Raw genomic sequence first — 19091 nt, 5'->3', positions numbered from 1 at the left:
CACCCAAATTATAGTTCAAGTTTCAAGACGATTCCCTCTAACACCTGCCCTCTTTCATAACTCTATTTTCTCCTCATAATTCTTTCTCTTTCTCTCTTATTTTTCCAGAAAACGAACGTAGAATACGAGCAAACGATAGAGATTACAATTCACAATTCAAATACGCTGTAAGTATAGACATAAATCTTATATTTAATTCTGTGCCACGATTGATTTCCTTCTCCCCCTTTAAGAAAGAAGCTCCCTTTCATTAAATTTTCTTTTCTTATTCTCAATAGAATAATTACATTAAAACGTCCAAATATACACTTCTCACGTTTCTACCATTGAATCTCTTGGAGCAATTTCAACGTCTTGCCAATTTTTATTTCCTGTGTCTCTTGGTACTCCAATTGATTCCCGCCATATCGTCGTTGACGCCAATAACCACGGCGATACCATTAATTGGTGTACTGATGCTGACAGCCGTGAAGGATGCATATGACGACATTGTGAGTTACATATTTTAATTATGTATACAATATACAAAGTTTACCATAAACATAAGGTTGGAGGAGAGTGTCTAAGGAATTTCCTCTTCAATTGTTCTGAGAGCGCACACAAAGGGGAGGATGTTGTTTTGGGTCTTTACCTTCAATCTCTCACAACCCTCTTGTGGGTGGTAAACAATCTATTTAAATGCGCACCCTTTGTAATGTGCTTAATTTAAGACACAAACAGAATTTGTATATATTTCGTTCTAGGCTTATTGTTTGGCTCTAAATTCCAATAGCATTGTCGGCAAAATCAAACCGCAAAAACCACTGGAAATTATGTTTTATGATAGATCATAAAAAAAAGAAATGGAATTTCTAACAGAATTAAGCACCAATTTTGCAAATGACCACGCAATAAAATGAATTTGAGATAATAACTCATATACCGGTATAAACTTGGTTACATTTAACAACTTTAGTGGCAACAATATGAATAAAATCAAGCACTAAAAAATCATTGAAATGTTTGCATCCCGTATAGAGCTAATTAACATCATATCTATGTTCATGTGTGTGGTTTACAAGTTGCTATATATTTTCAGGAAATACTCCCAGCACGTGGCATTAAAAATGATTTGTTTTTTGTCATTTTAGATTTGATTTTTTTGTATCACTCAATCCTTGGCTTTAATCAATTTTACTTTCATTTGAAACTGATTAGGCTAAATGAAACAAATATGATTTTAATTTGCTTTGATTTTCTATCTCAATGAAAATAATTCAAAAAACAATTCCATTTGAAACATTGTTGATGAAAACTTTAGTGAAAAATCAATAGTTTTATTTGCATTGTAGTTTTACGAGCCATTTGAACTTTTGTCACAAAAGAAAAGAGATAAAAAAGTAGATAAAATGAGTGAGAATATTCTACGTAAAATCATTTTCATATTTTCTGAGAATTTTTTAATTTCATTTCTTTTCATGCACAAGGTCAGTTTTTTGTGCTCTTCTTTTTTTTCGGATAATTCTCTTTACTTTATGATTCAGCATAAAAGTCACATAACGTACTGGAATTACGTTGAATTTTGAGAATTTACGATCGTGTCACATAAAATTCAATGGGTTTTCCATTCTATCGTATTAAAGTTAATGATTTCTCGAGAACAATTGAAGGACATTTCAGTGCCTCCCTCAAAAAAAAATAAAGAGCTAAAAAATTCATGAAAAAAAGTAATCAATTGCCACTCTTCTTCGATGAAAGATTGTTTTAAAAAATAAAAAAGGATCAAAAGTTTATGCAGTTTGAATGATTATGTTGATTTGTTATTTTTTACGAACAGCAACGGCACATGTCTGATTCTCATGTGAACAATCGCAAATCAAAGACACTGAGAAATGGAAAGTTGGTGGATGAGAGGTGGTCAGGTGTTCTTGTGGGTGATATCATACGAATGGAGAACAATCAATTTGTTGCTGCAGACATTCTTCTGCTCACATCGAGTGAACCCAATGGATTGTGCTTCATTGAGACGGCCGAATTGGATGGGGAGACAAATCTCAAGTGTAAACAGTGTCTCGTGGAGACGGCGGAAATGAGTCAACATGACGAATTGTTGGGCAAATTCAATGGGGAAATAATTTGTGAGCCACCAAATAATCTTCTCAATAAATTCGATGGGACACTCATTTGGAAGAATCAGCGCTTCTCGCTGGACAATGAGAAGATCTTACTGCGTGGATGTGTTCTCAGAAATACACAGTGGTGCTATGGGATTGTTATATTTGCTGGAAAAGATACGAAATTGATGCAAAACTCGGGAAAGACCAAATTCAAAAGTACAAGCATCGATAGATTACTGAATTTTATTATAATTGGTGTAAGTATTTTAATGAATTTATTAACATTTTATTCTTTTTCCTTGAGTGATTTTTTCTGCTTCCCTTTGGAAGGAATTAAATGCATAGAAAGTAATAATTGAAAATCATCCCTAACATGAGCATATACCTTGCTTGCAGATTGTGTTTTTTCTCCTCTCCATTTGTGCTTTCTGTACCGTGGCTTGTGCAATATGGGAAGGACTCGTTGGACAGTATTTTCAAGTTTACCTACCATGGCCGAATATTATTCCCAATGGTACCATTCAAGGAGCCACCGTGATTGGTTTATTAGTATTTTTTTCATATGCTATCGTTTTAAATACGGTTGTGCCAATATCTCTCTACGTTTCAGTAGAGGTAAGTTTGCCAAAAAAAAACAAACCAACCATGTTGGGTTTAATTGCATGAAATTTGCAACACTTTAATTTACCTAAATTGCTCCACAACGCTATAATATAATTTTTGCAAAACAGGTAATTAGATTTGCCCAGTCATTCCTGATAAATTGGGACGAGAAGATGCACCACAAGAAGACAAATACATCCGCCAAGGCGAGAACTACGACACTTAATGAGGAACTGGGACAAATTCAGTACATTTTCTCAGATAAAACAGGGACACTCACGCAGAATATCATGACGTTCAACAAGTGTAGCATCAATGGGAAGTCCTATGGGGATGTTGTGGACACGAGAACGGGAGAAATTGTTGATTTGGCTGATGTAAGTACATTTCCGCACTACATGTGTAGCTTTTCTTTCGCATTCTTCCCTTTCCTTGAAGAAAACAAAACAAATTAATTTTATGCACAACCATGGAAATTCTTTTCAAATTGCGTTTCTCTCCTTCGTGGAATTTGAATTTGACCTATGTTTGACCTATGTTTTTAGTGTTGTTACAATATTTTCCAAAGAATTAGGTAGTTGAGATGAATTTTGTAGTGAAATTAGACTTTATGGATTGAATTTGCAGTAATTTTGAAATTAAATTTTCCCTCTAAATTAACAATTTTTTTAATATCTTTTCTAGAAATATTTTCACCTAAAATATTGCTCATAAATTCGTGAATTTTTCCCATAAATTCATGTTAAAATGAAGAGAATCAATCTAATATGAGGGTCATTGACGAGAAGAAGCTTCACTATATACTGCAAATTCAATTCAAATGGAATGGGCATAAGAAAAGATTTATTGAGTGATAAGGGAATGCATTAACATTTAATTATATTGCCAAGTATTTTGCTAGAATGCGTAATTAATTAAACATTAAGAGTTAATGAGAAATAATTTGGTTACAATTCGCTATTTTCTTGTCCATTTAGAGGTATTTTTCCAATTGTTTTTGTCTTACTGGTTTGAAATTCATTCGAATTGTACGAAAAAGACACAGAAAAAACACTTCCTCGTGAAATTAATTCTTCGTTCTCAATGATCTCGTTTAGAACAAATATTTTCAAAGGATCAAAAAGAATTTTCTCCTAATTTAAACGAACGACGATGTGTGTAGAGATTTGTTTTTCTTCCATTTGAATTGCTGAAAAGGCTGAAAAGTCTTTTTGAGATATCTAATACTTTTATTTATTTCCTTTTTGGAATTTTATTAAGGGGACAAATTTACTTGTCAACATTTTTTGGTATTCAATAAACATTCTGAAATAACGAATAATGATGGCAATTCTATAAAATTTTGATTTATTGTTCCGCCGATATGTTTATTTTGAATAAAAAATCACATTTAAATCGTTGATAAGAAATCCATTAAGATTCTCACACTATATATTTGTTTATTTTTTGTTTCTGGAGATTAATCTGAGAGTTGTGAGAAAAAAAAGTTTGTGATTGTTGCTGAATGGATGAAATATGAGAGAGATTATATTTTTGTTATTAGTGGATTAGTCAAGCTGTGTAATTTTTTTATATTTATTTGTTTTTGTCCAATAGTTTAGCATAAATGTAATTTGATTGTCTCTCCTCCATGCACTTCTCTTGGATCAACATGCACAACACACACACAAAATACAAAATAAAAAAAAAAATACTGGTTTGTTTTCTCTTAAAACCAATATCGCGTTATCGTGATGAAACAATTATTGTATACAAAAAAAAATTAACAACAAAACAAAATGAAATAAATCCCCGAACACAACACCAGCACCAAGTTATGGGGAGAAGGTCACTTGTTGTGACGTGTGATGGGAGCCAGGGGAGAAAGGTGTCACAACCCCAGGTGGTTGGTGAGCGCAAGAAGCGTGTTACGTATAGAGAAGCATCAACAGGCAATGGGCAACAACATAACAACAATCGTCAGCATTTAATACACCAACTCAAATTGAATCTGCAAATAAATTACAATTCAAACGACACTTTTACGCACACTATCCCCAATTCTGGACCCGATCATCACGAGGGAGTGCATGTAATGCATGAAACATTTATTGATTTATATTTAATATTTTATCAGAGAATTCAAGTGAGGCAGCAACGTATATGAGGAAGTTTAGTGACAATGTTTACACAAAACTCCTTCCTATTAATCAACTAATAGATTATTAGAAAGGTTGGGTGGAGGAGATTGACGCTACATACTATATTCTCACCATTAAAACGAGAGTCCTTGTTACATTGTATGTAGTGTCACGGTGACCTTTTCCTACACTTTCTTCCACATAATAGGGAACAGAAGGGATTATCTAAAAGAAACAAGATGTTTTTAATGGGAAACTCCCTGTCATGACATTTTATTTATTTCCGTAATAATAAGTATCTTAGTCTCCTTAAGAAGATATCCCCTTACACTTTATTGGGATTAATCTCCTTACTCTTATTGTAATGTAAAGGATGAGAAATTCGAGAGATCTTCAGAGCTTATCAAGCTTTAAAGAAATCATTCAGAGTGTGAGCTTTTATTTGTTACTTTACGTTCATTTATTGACCAAAACAATCCTTGAAGGATGAAGAAAAGTCAAAAGCTTGAATAAAATTTATATATAGAGAGTAAAACGTTCTAACTTTATAAAAAAAATGTTGTGTAGATTTTTTATTTTAACAACGGATATAACTTTTTTTATATCTCATTTACGAATGACTGGAAATGAATTGTAAATGAATAAGAAGAAGAAAAGCCTTCTGATTGGTTGATAAATTCGGGTAAAGCGTTCTCATTGGTTACTCTACTTGTTTACGTCATCAGCTAGACGTGGTACCTCGATGTAAGGTTAATTTGAATAGAGTATGGTAAAAAACATTGATTTTTTTATTCAATTATAATTTTTACTCTGGATATATGACAGTATTTTGTTTAAAAAGTTTTTCAAACGAAAACAAATCAATATTTTTATTACCCTCCGTGTTTATTCTAAAAAACTATTGTTTATTTAATTTTTAATGAGGTAAACTTTTTTTGTCTCCTCTCTGGAAAATTCCTTTATTTACAGATCGACGGAAGTTTTCCACTTTTGGAAAAAATTAACATTTGTCACTAAAAAGTTTTCTCATTTATTGCTGCCTCAATTAAACTTGTTTCCATAATAAAATCCTCTTTTAGTTTTTTTTTTCTTGTGATTTGTCTGATGAATATTTTTGTGAATCGACAATTTGATTGATTGAAAGGGTCTAAGTTACGCGATCCTGTTGATTTTTCTTGTAAACTTTCCTCCCTAATCGTAGGAAAAATATTGGTTGTAAATATTTGAATAATTTGAGTAGAATTTTAATTTTGTGAAAATGCAAAAAATAAATAAAATTGAAGAGAAAACGTAAAAAATGCACAAAACACACAGTTCTTCCTCGCACTGTTTCAATCAGTCAATAACAAAAATTTTTCTCATTTCTTTTAAACAATTTTCTTATTTCTTTTAATCTTTTTTTTGACATTTCTTTTTATTCTTTTAAACAAAAATAATTTGCACATAAATTGGATAAAACTAATCGATTCACATTTATACAAAAATTATTTGCTTCTTCTGAAGACTCTATAAAAGAAAATTCTGAATGTTTTATTGAGAAAAAGTGAAAAGAAGGATATTTTTTTTAAATGGATTATTATTGGGTTTGTTGTAGGTAGCCGATCCCATTGATTTTTCATTCAATCCCGAGTATGAGCCCGAATTTAAATGGTACGACAAGAATCTCTTGGATGCCGTGAAGACAGATGAGGAGAATGTGCACAAATTTTTTCGATTACTCGCCCTGTGTCACACTGTGATGCCAGAAGATAAGAATGGGCGTCTCGAGTATCAGGCACAGAGTCCCGATGAATCGGCTCTTGTGTCAGCAGCGAGAAATTTTGGCTTTGTCTTCAAGCATAGAACACCAAATACCATAACGATTGAAATCAAAGGGAAGATTGAGGTAAGGAATCAAAACAAACTATAAATTGATTTTCAAGTGCTCACTCTGGGAATTCTTTGTTTTTTATCTCGGCAGGAATATGAGTTGTTGAGTATTTTAGATTTTAATAATGTTAGAAAGCGAATGTCCGTGATTGTTCGACGCAACAATAAAATATTGCTTCTCTGCAAGGGAGCTGACAATGTGATATACGATAGATTGGGACCGGATCAGATTGAGTTGAAGGCGAGAACACAGGAGCATCTCAATGTGAGTTTATTGTTATTCTTCAACTTTTTTTTTTGTTTCAGATGTAAATTAGAAATGCATATTTTGTTGTAGAAATTTGCCGGAGAGGGTCTTCGAACACTGGTGCTGGCTGAAAGGTATTTAGATGAGGAATTTTTCAGTGGATGGCGAGCACGGCAGCAAGAGGCTGCCCTCTCAATGGATGGGCGTGAAGATAAATTGGGGGCTATTTATGAGGAGATTGAGTGCGATATGATGTTGGTTGGTGTGACGGCAATTGAGGATAAATTGCAAGATGGTGTGCCACAGACTATTGCCAATCTACAGACGGCAGGGATTAAAATTTGGGTTTTAACGGGAGATAAGCAGGAAACTGCCATCAACATTGGCTACTCATGTCAGCTACTTACCGATGAACTTGTGGATGTTTTTGTCGTGGACGGCGTGACACTCGACGAGGTTGAGCAGCAATTGAGGAAATTCAAAGAGTCCATAAAGATAATCAATACTTTCCATCCTGGGGGTGAGTTTTAATTTCTTTTTCCTCTCCACCTGCGGGAAAAAGTTTAAAAAGTTTTCCATTTTAAGGAAGAAATTAATGATAAACTTTTTCTCTCTCTCTCTCTTTCTTATACAAATGCCATTTCAGGTGTCTACCACAATAATATTGCTACAGCCAATGGTGGCAATAATTCCACCGTAACCATCGAGAACCTGCGGCACAATGCTGCTCCACCTGCCATCTCCGTTGTTACTTTTAGGTGGGACTCAAATAAGCGAAATAGGGGCGCACCAGACAGGTAGAGAGGCTTTCGAAAGACCACACAATTTTATATATATTTTTTAAATAATACCAAAATTCAAAAAAGACTTATAGCTCTTACAGAATTTAATCCCCCTATTTTATTACTTCCTGCAAATTACAGATTCCTTCTCTCTCAGTAGACTCTTAATTAATCCTTATTTACCCCAGAGCCTCTTAAATATCTCCTATATATACCGCTGCCCCGTAGTTTATCCATCTTTCCCCACCTTACATCCACCCCCCCCCCCTAAATCTCTCATGCTATAATGCCGTATCTCTTTGGAAACACCATGAAAAAGAAAAATACAACATTTTGCTGTTTCCATTGAGATTAAACTCATAAACACAAATTTTATTTATTATTTCTATCAAAATGCAAAAAGAATGTGATTACATTTTTGTTACTACATACATTTTTCTTTATTTTTTTTTGGGGGAAAGCACGAAAAATTCTCAATATGCCACAGAATGCCGAAGCAATAAATTTTTAATGATACCCTCATGGTGCAATTTTCATGTGATTTTGGCAAAATAAATTCGCGGAGATATTTCTTTTTTTGTTCTCATTGTATTTACATTGAAAATTCACACTGAGATGCAAAAATAAGCATTCTGTGGCACCTATTTAGTGATTCAAAAAAAAAGCTTTGAGTTATATTTAATTTCTTTCAGTGTTTTTTATTTAGTCTGTAAATACCACACAGAAATTCCCTATTTTTTATTTATTATTTTTCTCTGTTTATCTCTTCGGGGAGGGCAGCAAACCAGAGAACACACCTTTTTCTTTGATTTTTTTTTACACACCATGTGACACTCAATAACACTCACAGATGATAGCACAATATATTAGAGAAACAACATTAATATTCAAAATAGTACACAGGGTGTGCCATATCTTTTTCTAAAAAAAAATAAAAAATAAAAGATATTACGAAGGATTCTTGACCTATTTAAAGAGTCATGCAAAGGCTTAGGAAAAGCTTAAAATTAAATATTTCTTAATGAGATAGAGCAAAGTAATCCAAGTAAAAGTTATAGAGCAGAAAATTTCCATTAAGAACGTTCTAACTACATCGTTCTATCTCTTTGAGAAAATTGATATATTTTGAGCCTGCTAAAGTCTTGTTTGATCTTATTAGCTGCGGTTTTCCTAATTATTAAAAAAAAAAGATTTTTTAAATTTATTTTCCATTAATGAAACAATTATTTTTCTTTGTCTTTTTGGGAGTAACTAACCCCTTCATCAGGTATACTAAATACAATTGTAAAGTTAGTTTAATATTACTTTGTTTACTAGCTAATAGAGTATAGAAATAACTAATAAATTACAATGAATTAAGGCTCGTCTTTAAAATCAAACTTTAGGGAAAAAATTAATTCTTCGTCAATGTAAATTAAAATTAAAACTTAAGTCATATAATTGGTGATAATATGGAACTAATTCCTAAAATCTGATTTGCAAACAAATAACTTAGAAAGCTTTTAAGGCCTTGTAATCAGACAAATAAAAAATCCAGATGGATAATTTTGAAAATTCTGTTAGCTTTTTTCAGGGCTCTTAATATTCAATTTTAGACAGAAGCTTGTCCGTTTAATCCAAAACATAAAAAAAAACTTTCGTTATTACTTATGTTAGAGCTTTCGGTTAAAGGTAAACCGTAAAATCCTAAACAAGAGTTTAAAAAAATCATCTAAAATCTTCCTTTTAAAATTACCCTAAAAATTTAAAAAGAATAATAAAATAAGTTAAATTTAGTGTTAAAAAATCAAAGAATAAGGCAATTATTGTTGTTAAATTCTAATTAAGATAAATTAGGGAAAAAGAAAAAAATCATTTTCTTCAGAATTGAAAAGTTCTGAATCATTAAAAAAAATAAATGTAAAGAAAATTTTACAGGAATTTGTGGCTCACCTTGTAGACTATTCTAACACGTAACAAAAACACTGACATTCTAGCCATATTCATTCACAAAATGGAATGTTATGTAACACCAAAAATTAAAGATCTTTTCCTATTAACCTTATATAGTGACTGAGAAAGAATCATTTCTGCCTAAAGGTAAACCATATTAGTTTTTTTTCCTATCCAAAAGACATTTTTTTTTAATTCCTTGTTAATAATTAGTAAAAAAAGAAAAATAAGAGTGCAAAGTAGTTGGTCTCTTTTAGTGATTTCTCAATATTCTTTTAGAACATTCTATAAACTCCTATAAATATTCTTATATTAGTAAATCAGTGGCAGATAGATGGATTGATTCTCTTACATTTTAATTGAGAAAGAAAAAGGAAATCCTTGTGGTCCTCTCTATTCGTCTGCTTGGTATGCCCATAAAATTTTAAAGTATTTTAGTGAGAAGAATGAATTCTTCTTATAAGGATTTTTTTTATATTACCTTACCTTGTATAATTTTTATTTTAAAAAAAAGTCTCTTTATAGCTTCTTTCATTATTAATTTTCTGTTTATCATTTATTTAACGTGTGTGCTTTGTAGATTTTATTTATTTTCTTTGTTAATAGATGTGTTGGTTTTTAAATTTATCTCTATCTTTATTTTTTATTTAATTTCATCTCCAATGTTTAAATTCTCAGTGGAAAATAATCTTATTTTCTAACTCTACATGTTGTTGATTTATTTATTTTTTTATTCTCTAACAACCCACAGAAACACTTTTATGTGATTTTTTTTGTCTACGCTGAAATTAACTCTCTAGAAGCTCTATATATAATTTTTTGCGTGCACCAATCACAGTCTTTTTCTGTGCGGATTTTTTGTATTTTTTTTAATTTTTTGGTGAGAGGAATAAGAAAACTTATTAGGTTGTTGTTGGTATATTTGTTGCAGCGCGGAATGCGATCAGATTTTCGATGGGGGCGAAAAGGGTGCAACGGGTCCATCGGCAACTGCCACGGATGTTGAGGAGAATACGGGTTTTGCAATTGTGATCAATGGGCACTCTCTGGTGCATTGCCTATCGCCAGAGCTGGAGGATCGCTTCCTGGACGTGGCGTCCAACTGCAAGGCCGTGATCTGCTGCCGTGTTACACCACTGCAGAAGGCCATGGTTATTGAATTGATAAAACGTGCCAAAAATGCCGTCACTCTGGCCATTGGGGATGGCGCTAATGATGTTTCTATGATTAAGGGTGAGTGTGGCTCAACTTTTTCTTCCACAATTATTCTGTTGCATTGATTAACAAAATGTGATTTTTCCTTAAATTGATTTGTTGTGATTGTTCTGTGCCCCACAATTGAGCTTTCAATCATTCAATGAATTGAGATGAAATTGATCCAATTGATGCAATTCTGTATGAAATTCAATGCAAAAAAAAACAAATAAATTGAGAGAAAGTAATTTCAATTTATTTAAACATCTGCAGCTGCCCACATTGGGGTCGGTATCTCAGGTCAGGAGGGGATGCAAGCTGTCTTGGCCAGTGACTACTCAATCGCCCAATTTCGTTACCTAGAACGCCTCCTCCTTGTCCATGGCAGATGGTCGTACTATCGCATGTGTAAATTCCTGCGATATTTTTTCTACAAGAATTTTGCCTTCACATTGTGCCATTTCTGGTTCGCCTTCTTCTGCGGCTTTAGTGCCCAGGTAATGCCCTCTAAAAATCCTTGTTTCTTCCTCCCTCTCTCTCCCTCAAAGGTTTTTATTCATTTTGACTTCCAATTGGGTTTTTCTTTGCAGACGGTGTTCGATCCAATGTTCATTTCTGTGTACAATTTGTTCTACACATCACTCCCCGTTCTAGCATTGGGGGTCTTTGAGCAAGATGTGTCAGATAAGAATAGTCTTGAGTATCCAAAATTATACACACCGGGGCTGACGAATGCCCTCTTCAACACCACCGAATTTATCCGGAGTGTCCTCCATGGTATCTTCAGTTCTCTCGTGCTCTTTCTCATCCCCTATGGCACCTACAAGGATGGTGTCTCACCCGAGGGCTACGTTCTCAGCGATCACATGCTCCTTGGCTCAGTGGTGGCGACAATTCTCATCCTCGACAACACTGCACAGGTAAGAATTTTATTTTGATGTGTTTTTCATCTTATTCTTTATTCTTTTACATTTTTTATTGAATTTTTACATTTATTGTACTTAAATTCTTTACATTTTGTGCTGAATTCTTTTATTTTTTGCAAAATTATCAATTTTTCTTTTTGATTCATTAAAATTTTATACAGAAATCTTTCATTTTCTTCTTAATTTTTAAGTTTTATGCTCAATTTTTATTCAATTTCCTAATTCTTTTACATTTTCTGCAGAGTTCCTACATTTTTCTTATGAATTCTTTCATTTTTTGACCTGAATTATTTGATTTTTTTTCAATTTTGTTCTGAACTGTTTCATTGTCATTTCTAATTCTTTTAAATTTTCTCCTGAATTATTTCAATTTGTCCTGAATTTTTTTCTGAATTCTTTTACATTTTTTTTCTTTTTTTTTTCATTGAATGCTGAATTCTTTAATTTTCTTCTTAATTTTAATTTAAAATTCTTTTTTGTGCTGAGTTCTTCAATATTTTATGCTGAATTTTTTAATTTTCTTCAGAATTCTTTCTTATTATGCTGAATCCTTTTCTTGTTAATTTCTTTATATTTTGTTTTGAATTCTTCCATTTTGGCATAAAACCTTTTAATTTCCCTCCAAATTCTTTAATATTTTCTTTTGATTTTATTTGTGCTAAATTTCTTCCTAATTCTTTTACATTATTCTTCTTATTTATTCATTCTATGCTAAACTCTTTAATTTTCTTTTTTTTTCTTTACATTTTCATCTAAAATTCTTTCACTTTGTGCTGAATTCCTTAATTTTTATCTTAGAGTTTTTTTTACAATCTTTATTTCATCTTCACATTTTTTTTAAATTTTCTGCTGATTTTTTCTTACATTTTCTCTTGAATTCTTTCATTGATAAGAATTTAAACTTGATAATGACCTCATTTGCCTCACTTTACCTTCTAGATCGCCCTGGACACGTCGTATTGGACTGTATTCAATCACATAATGGTTTGGGGCAGTGTTGTGACATACTTTGTGCTGGATTACTTCTACAATTATGTCATTGGTGGCCCCTATGTGGGCTCCCTGACGCAAGCAATGAAAGAACCCACATTTTGGTTCACAACCCTCATTTCGGTGCTGATGCTAATGGTACCCGTATTGGCGTTCCGCTTCTACTTTGTCGATGTGTACCCGAGTTTGTCGGATAAGGTGCGTCTCAAGCAGCGAATGGCACAGATACGTTCCAGGCAGTCTACGGATGTGCTGCGTACACCATCAGCACGCAGAGCACGACGATCTCTCAGATCCGGATATGCATTTGCCCACCAAGTGAGTTTTGCTTTGTCAGGAAAAATTCCAAACATTTTTTTTTAATTAATTTTTGTTAATCTCATTGCATTTCAGGAAGGATTTGGTCGCCTCATTACATCCGGGAAGATTATGCGAAAGCTCCCGCAAGATTTTGCTTTTCCCCTTGGTTTGGGTAGTAGCAAAAAGCAGCATTCGATCAATCACCAGGACTCCCTCAATCACACCAACAATCACAAGCACCCGCAGCAAGTTCATTTGCCGGGAAGTTCAAATGGTGGCGATGCTAGTCCACGAGCTCCTTGTCAGGATTTGGATACAATCAATCTCTAGGTTTACGCGCTGTTTTTTCTTTTCTATTTCCTCTTTTTCTTTTGTACTTTAAAATATCTTTTAAAGACACAATCAAACTCACAGAAAACACACAAAAAAAAAACATTTGGAAATTCAAGAATAATTTCCTTCATTTATTCCATAAAATTTTTCCTTATTCCACACAAACACACCAGGTAAGTTTTCTATGTGAAATTTTATTCTCTTTTCTATAATAAAAAAAAACATCAATGTATCTCACCTTGATCTATCGTCTCTTTGTGAAGAAAATATATAATATTAATTAAGGATTTTTTTAAATGAAAAAAAAATGGAGTTAAAACTCTCTCTTTTGTGATTTTAGTTTATAGGTGATGAAGGAGAAAATGAAGTGAAACGCTGAAGATGCTTATTTTTGTTACTTGTACATTTTTTTTCTATATAAACTTACCTTTTAGTCTTTTATTACAAACAAAGAAAGTATAAGAAAAAAGGAAAGTCGTGGGTTTATGAAGTAAGATGGATATTTTTATGAATTTATTTATTGTGTCCAAAAAAAAAGTCACTCCTCACAAAATGCTCTGTAAGTATTTTTTCTTTATTTCACGCGAAATTATAAATATTCAAATTTATTCACGAAAACAAACAAAGAGATTTCCTAAATTGGCCAGAATTTTACTTATTCTTAATTCCTAAAAGAAAATTACTGAAGTTTTGTGATTGAAATGTTTTAAAAAAAAATTTAGGCAAATGTGTTGCTAATAAATATTTCTTAAATTAACAAATGGCCATATTTTAGTAAAATAAATTTAATTGTGTTCAAAAGAAATTTTAAATAGCATTTTTTTCATAACAAAGCAACACTCAAAATTATTAAAATTCATTTCTAATAAACAAAGGAGTTTATTCAGTTTAATATGGGTCATGAATTCTTTCGAGGAAACACGCAGGACCTGCGTAGTCTTGTAGAAGAGTAAAGAAAGAATAAGAAATACTAAAAAGAGATTCTCATATTTCCACTGCTGATCAGGGCAGGGAAAGCCAGTAATAATTTGCTCTAAAATGTAAATTATTACGTCATCTTTACGTGAAACATTTGAGCTGATGTTTCATCGGTGAGTTTTGATGTTATTTTTTAAACTATCTCTACAAAATTGTTCGATTTATAATCATATTTTCGCTCGAGGAAAATTTTCTGATAGAATTTCAGAAATATCTTCTTAAAATCCACCGATAAAACATTAGCGCGAATGTTTCATACATCGAAAGAAACAGCAAAATAACGGTGACGTCATTATTTAAATTTTTAGGCAAATATTTGCCGTATATTTCCTTCTGATATCTGTGGAAAATCTTTATAGAAACTTCTGTTTCTTTCTAGTTCCTCTACAAATCTACACATGCCCCGAATATTTCCTCGAATAAGTTCACGACCCGTATATCAATGTATAAAAAACTCCTTTCTCTTCGAAAATCTCTTTGAAAAATAAATAGTTAATGCAAATCACCAAGTCACTCTGAAGCCTTGCATAAAATAAAAATTAGACAGCTAAATAAATTATATAAAAAAAATGTAAATAGCAAAAAAAATAAATATTTGCTCTTTATATTAAATGAGAAAAAATAGCAAAAAAAATCTTTATAGTCGTTGTAAAAGAAAAAAAAAACAGAAGAAAAGCATAAAAATGCAAAAGAGGACACTGAAAAAAGAATATAATTGAGAAAATTCCTTTTAAACGAGAAGAAAAAACCTTTACACTTTTTGTCTCAGGAAATTATCTTTTAAATAGTTGACGCTACTTTGCAATAATTATTTCTTTTTCTTTAAAAAAAATAAAAAAAAGAGAAACAATTTAAATGAACGAAAAATAAATTAAATTATTAAGGAAAGATTGAAAGCTTTTTCTTCTAAGTTTTGTATTGAAGAAAACATATTTTTTTTATTTTTGCGAAAATATAATTTTTAAGCAAAATGCTTTATTTATATGCAAAGTAAGAGAAAGCTAAGAAAACTATGAAACATTTGGCCTTTTAGCGAGAACGTAAACAAAATGAGAATATTTTTAAAAAAAAGAAGCGCAATGTCGAGAAATCATATAAGAAAAAAAATAGAAGAAATGTTGACAAAATTTCTTTCTTTTATTGTAAAAAATAAACAAAAAGTTTATATACCAAGTGGATTTAGTTCAAAATTGCAGCCATTTTTGAGCTAAGCTCCTCTCTGTTGATCTTTAAAACAAGTTATATTAAACAAAAAAAAGAGCCCTCCTCTAAGAAAATGTTACCAATTTACTTAATTAATTAACAAAAAAAAAGTAAAGAAAGCAAGGAAAAGAGTTTATTGAAAGTTAATCGCGATTTAGCCCTATTAAACCCCAATATATTAAATGATGAAAAAATATTTATTGAAAGAAAAAAATTATTGAAGTAAAGAAAAAAAGAGAAATTTTAAAACACTTTTGAGACAAATGCACCATGTTTTCTGTGTCAAGAAAATCCAATAAGTGTAAAAAGGAAACTGAAAAAAATTAGCTTTTTAAAAAGAAAATTATATAATTAATGAAAGAAAATGACAAAATAAATCAAATATAGGATGCCGAACCAAATATTAAAAAAAATGAAAGAAAAAACTATTATTAAGTTTTAATTAAAATGTAGATATTTTAGAAGAGATGATAACGTAAAATACTTAAGGTAAAAAAAAAAAGATATCTGAATGCACTGAAAGTGGTACTTAAAAAACAATTATCGGTATTTTTTTTTCTTACTTAGAACCATTCTTTTGTTCATTATTTAAAGAATTCTTTTCTATGGCAGACGTGCAAGAAGTTATTAAATTTTATTTGCCACCCCAAAAAAAAGATGGAAATAAGAGATTTTCTTTTGCTGAGAAAAAGGAAAGTATTTCTGCAGGATAGAAGGATGTCATAAAAGGCCTAAAGAAATCCCAAAATCCTCGTTAAAAATAACGTACAATCTCACAAATACTTAGAATCCCACAAGTCCTGTGAATCCCACGAATCCTAAGAATCCCTCAAGTACCATGAATCTCCCGAATCCTAAGAATAAATCTTAATATTCTTTTTTTCGAAAAATGTCTTATCCTGAAAGCAATTTAAATTTAATTCCTCTGAATCCAGAGAATCCTATAAATCCTTTCAATATCACCCTGTAGTTTAATAAGTTCAAAAAGTTTTCAATCTAGCCATGAATAACTGACAGTTTTATTTGAAATCTCATAGTTCTTAGAATCCTACAAATCTCAGAAATCGAAAGAATCCAATCATTTTTTTTCTCTTTTGAAAAAAATAATTATATGTTTAGTTCTGTAAAACGCAATATTTCACGAAAGATATTGATATATGTATCTCAAATCCCGCGAGCACTATAAATCTTATAAATCCTTAAAATATCAAAAATACTATGAATTCAAAAAGTTTTACAATCAAGCCGAAAACTTTCATCAAAATTTAAAAAAAAAGAACTTTTAGTTTTGCTTAAAAATCTCATTCACAATCCCACAAGTTGTTAGAATCCAACAAGTCCTGAAAATCCCACGAATCCTAAGAATCTCATAAAGCTCTAATTCCAGATAATCTTATGAATATCTCACAAAAGATAACAGATACTGTCTCCAAAATCTAAATCTTTTAAATCCAAGGAATCCTATAAGTCCTCCGCATATCGATAAATCTAAGCTCTTGCATAATTCCTGCAAGTCCTGCACAGAACATTCCTTTCTCTCGCAGCCGAAGATCTCTGGCATGTTTTCACCTATGAATTTAATCGAGATATTTCTGAGAAATCTCATTGGAATAGCAGCAGCAGCAGCAGAAAAAACTGATATGTTGACAAAAACATGTTTATAAGTAATTATTATATTTTTGTAATAAAAAAAAGTAATAGTCACAAACAAGCCAAAGACTTTTTACTGGAACTTTTCTTTAGAACTGAAGCCGCTTGGAGACACTTCCTTCGGTAATGGCATCCGCGAGCTTCCGCTTGAGACTGGGCTTCTCATCTGCTGCTCTGTGATTGAGCGATGACGGTAGGGGCAATTTGGTTCCAATCGTTGGAGCTGGTTTATTGCTGAAATAGGGCATCTGGAGGGCTTCGGTGCACGTGCACCGGTTCAAGGGGCACAGCGCGAGGAGTTTCTCCGCAAGATCTAGCAAATCATCTGGTGCTGCTGTGAAGATGTGTCGCAACGGTGTACCGGGCATCGGTTTGAACTGCATAAAGTCCGGAAGTGTGTGCACACTAGGCCAGTTCTCCTCCGTAGGGGTTCCCAGTGCCTGGAAGATCTTTGTGAGTTGATCGAGATCACTGTCTCCGGGCAGGAAGGGGACACGGAGAAGTAGCTCAGCCAGGATGCATCCAACAGCCCAAATGTCAACCCCCGTGCCATACTGACGTGCCCCAAAGAGAAGTTCCGGACAACGGTACCACCGTGTGACAACCTGATGAGTATTTATCCTATTGGGTGACCCAAAGAACTTTGCTAGACCAAAATCCCCAATCTTGAGTACACCGTCAGCATTGACGAGGAGATTGTTTGGCTTGAGATCCCGATGGAGGATCCAATTGTGGTGCAAATACTCCAAACCTCTCAGTGTCATGATCATGTATGCCTTCACGTTGGCGGGCGTCAGGACAATCGTTGAATCCTTAATTATCACCTCCAGATCCGTGTCCATGAAGTCAAACACCAAGGACACGTTGGATTTATGCCCGAAAACATCCAGCAAACCAATCACATTCTCATGATGCAACTCCAGGAGCAATTTTATCTCCCTCAACGCTGTTCGATTGATGCCATCCTGAGCCTCCTCGCGGCTACCAATCTTGATCTTCTTCACTGCAACTATCCTGTCGGTATCGACATCTCTGGCCTTGTAAACCGTGGCAAACTGGAAAGAGGATGATGGGAAGTGCAAAAAATGCTTTCCGGGAACAAGATTTCTCAAGGGATTTTTTCTCTCACCTGACCCTCACCGAGGAAATCCAATTTCTCATACTTATTCTGACGTATTTCCATTCTTAATCTAATTAATTCTAACTAAATAAACCAGGAATTTCGAGGAAAAATGAAATTTTTTTGAAACAGCCCGCAGGATCGTCGACAAAATCAGCCTTTCTGTCAACTTTTCTGTACATTCGACACGTGCTGACTAAGCAAACGATGTGCGAGCGAGAGGGAGTGAGAGTGGGAGCGAGAGGGAATGCTGCCCCTGAATTTAGACTACCGTTTTTTGGCTTTTTACACTCTGGGGACTTTTTGAAATTAAATAAACTTGATTTTTCCGCTTTTTTGATGCCAATCGATGCGGAACGCCCCCCTACACCCCAAAAACCACACCCGGATGGGAAAAACGCCCGGAAAATGCGAGAATTTCGCGAAAAACAGAAAGTGTGAGCGAGAGAAAACGAAGATTTTGCAGCAATGCGTCTCACTCGCACAGCAAAATTGACAGTGTGGGAGCGAGACATCACAAAGTTTTGTAACGTTCTTTCTCTTTTTCTCCCAGAAATAAAATTAATTATTTTGGAATTTCCGCCATTTTCGGCGCCATTCGACGCGGCGTCGCTTCCTACGTCCAAAAAACCACACCCGGACGGGAAAAACGCCCGGAAAATGCGAGAAAATTGCGAAAAACAGTCATATCGTCGACAAAATCAGCGTAATTCCCAAGTGTACATTTGGACTGTTGAAGAATTTGAAA

At 33.0% G+C, this 19091-nt stretch overlaps 2 protein-coding genes across 11 annotated transcripts in view; one reads left to right on the top strand and one right to left on the bottom strand.

The window, feature by feature from the left end:
- The window catches only part of LOC129793991 (phospholipid-transporting ATPase ID), a 47172-nt gene extending 29888 nt beyond the window's left edge, over positions 1–17284 (top strand). For 5 of the 10 annotated variants that reach the window (XM_055834548.1, XM_055834575.1, XM_055834557.1 and 2 more), the window contains 15 exons: positions 109–167; positions 279–491; positions 1817–2353; positions 2493–2711; positions 2828–3076; positions 4507–4770; positions 6414–6704; positions 6780–6953; positions 7026–7455; positions 7582–7732; positions 10581–10882; positions 11117–11340; positions 11434–11763; positions 12709–13077; positions 13153–17284. In XM_055834548.1, the coding sequence (XP_055690523.1) occupies positions 109–167; positions 279–491; positions 1817–2353; positions 2493–2711; positions 2828–3076; positions 4507–4770; positions 6414–6704; positions 6780–6953; positions 7026–7455; positions 7582–7732; positions 10581–10882; positions 11117–11340; positions 11434–11763; positions 12709–13077; positions 13153–13389 (4049 nt within the window). In that variant the 3' untranslated portion in view covers positions 13390–17284. The remainder of the gene's footprint in view (positions 1–108; positions 168–278; positions 492–1816; positions 2354–2492; positions 2712–2827; positions 3077–4506; positions 4771–6413; positions 6705–6779; positions 6954–7025; positions 7456–7581; positions 7733–10580; positions 10883–11116; positions 11341–11433; positions 11764–12708; positions 13078–13152) is intronic. The other 5 variants (XM_055834599.1, XM_055834607.1, XM_055834612.1 and 2 more) reach the window with 3 other exon arrangements.
- LOC129794048 (cyclin-dependent kinase 7) lies at positions 17231–18786 on the bottom strand. Its single transcript, XM_055834631.1, has 2 exons — positions 18353–18786; positions 17231–18278 (listed from the first exon to the last, which is right to left on the bottom strand). Exons 1-2 carry the CDS (start codon positions 18404–18406, stop codon positions 17313–17315), a joined length of 1020 nt encoding a protein of 339 aa, XP_055690606.1. The 5' UTR covers positions 18407–18786; the 3' UTR covers positions 17231–17312.
- Between the last annotated feature and the right edge of the window lie 305 nt (positions 18787–19091).

The sequence above is a fragment of the Lutzomyia longipalpis genome, chromosome 1 (assembly GCF_024334085.1).
Source record: "Lutzomyia longipalpis isolate SR_M1_2022 chromosome 1, ASM2433408v1".
Taxonomy (NCBI): domain Eukaryota; kingdom Metazoa; phylum Arthropoda; class Insecta; order Diptera; family Psychodidae; genus Lutzomyia; species Lutzomyia longipalpis.
Note: the sequence above shows the minus strand (reverse complement) of the source record. Positions and strands in the feature narration are given on the sequence as shown.

Excerpts from the sequence above, each read along its gene's own strand:
- LOC129794048 (XM_055834631.1), bottom strand. The coding sequence starts at position 18,406 with ATGGAAATACGTCAGAATAAGTATGAGAAATTGGATTTCCTCGGTGAG. Across the intron at positions 18,279-18,352 it reads ATTTCCTCGGTGAGGGTCAG|TTTGCCACGGTTTACAAGGC; the intron begins GTGAGAGAAAAA and ends TCCTCTTTCCAG.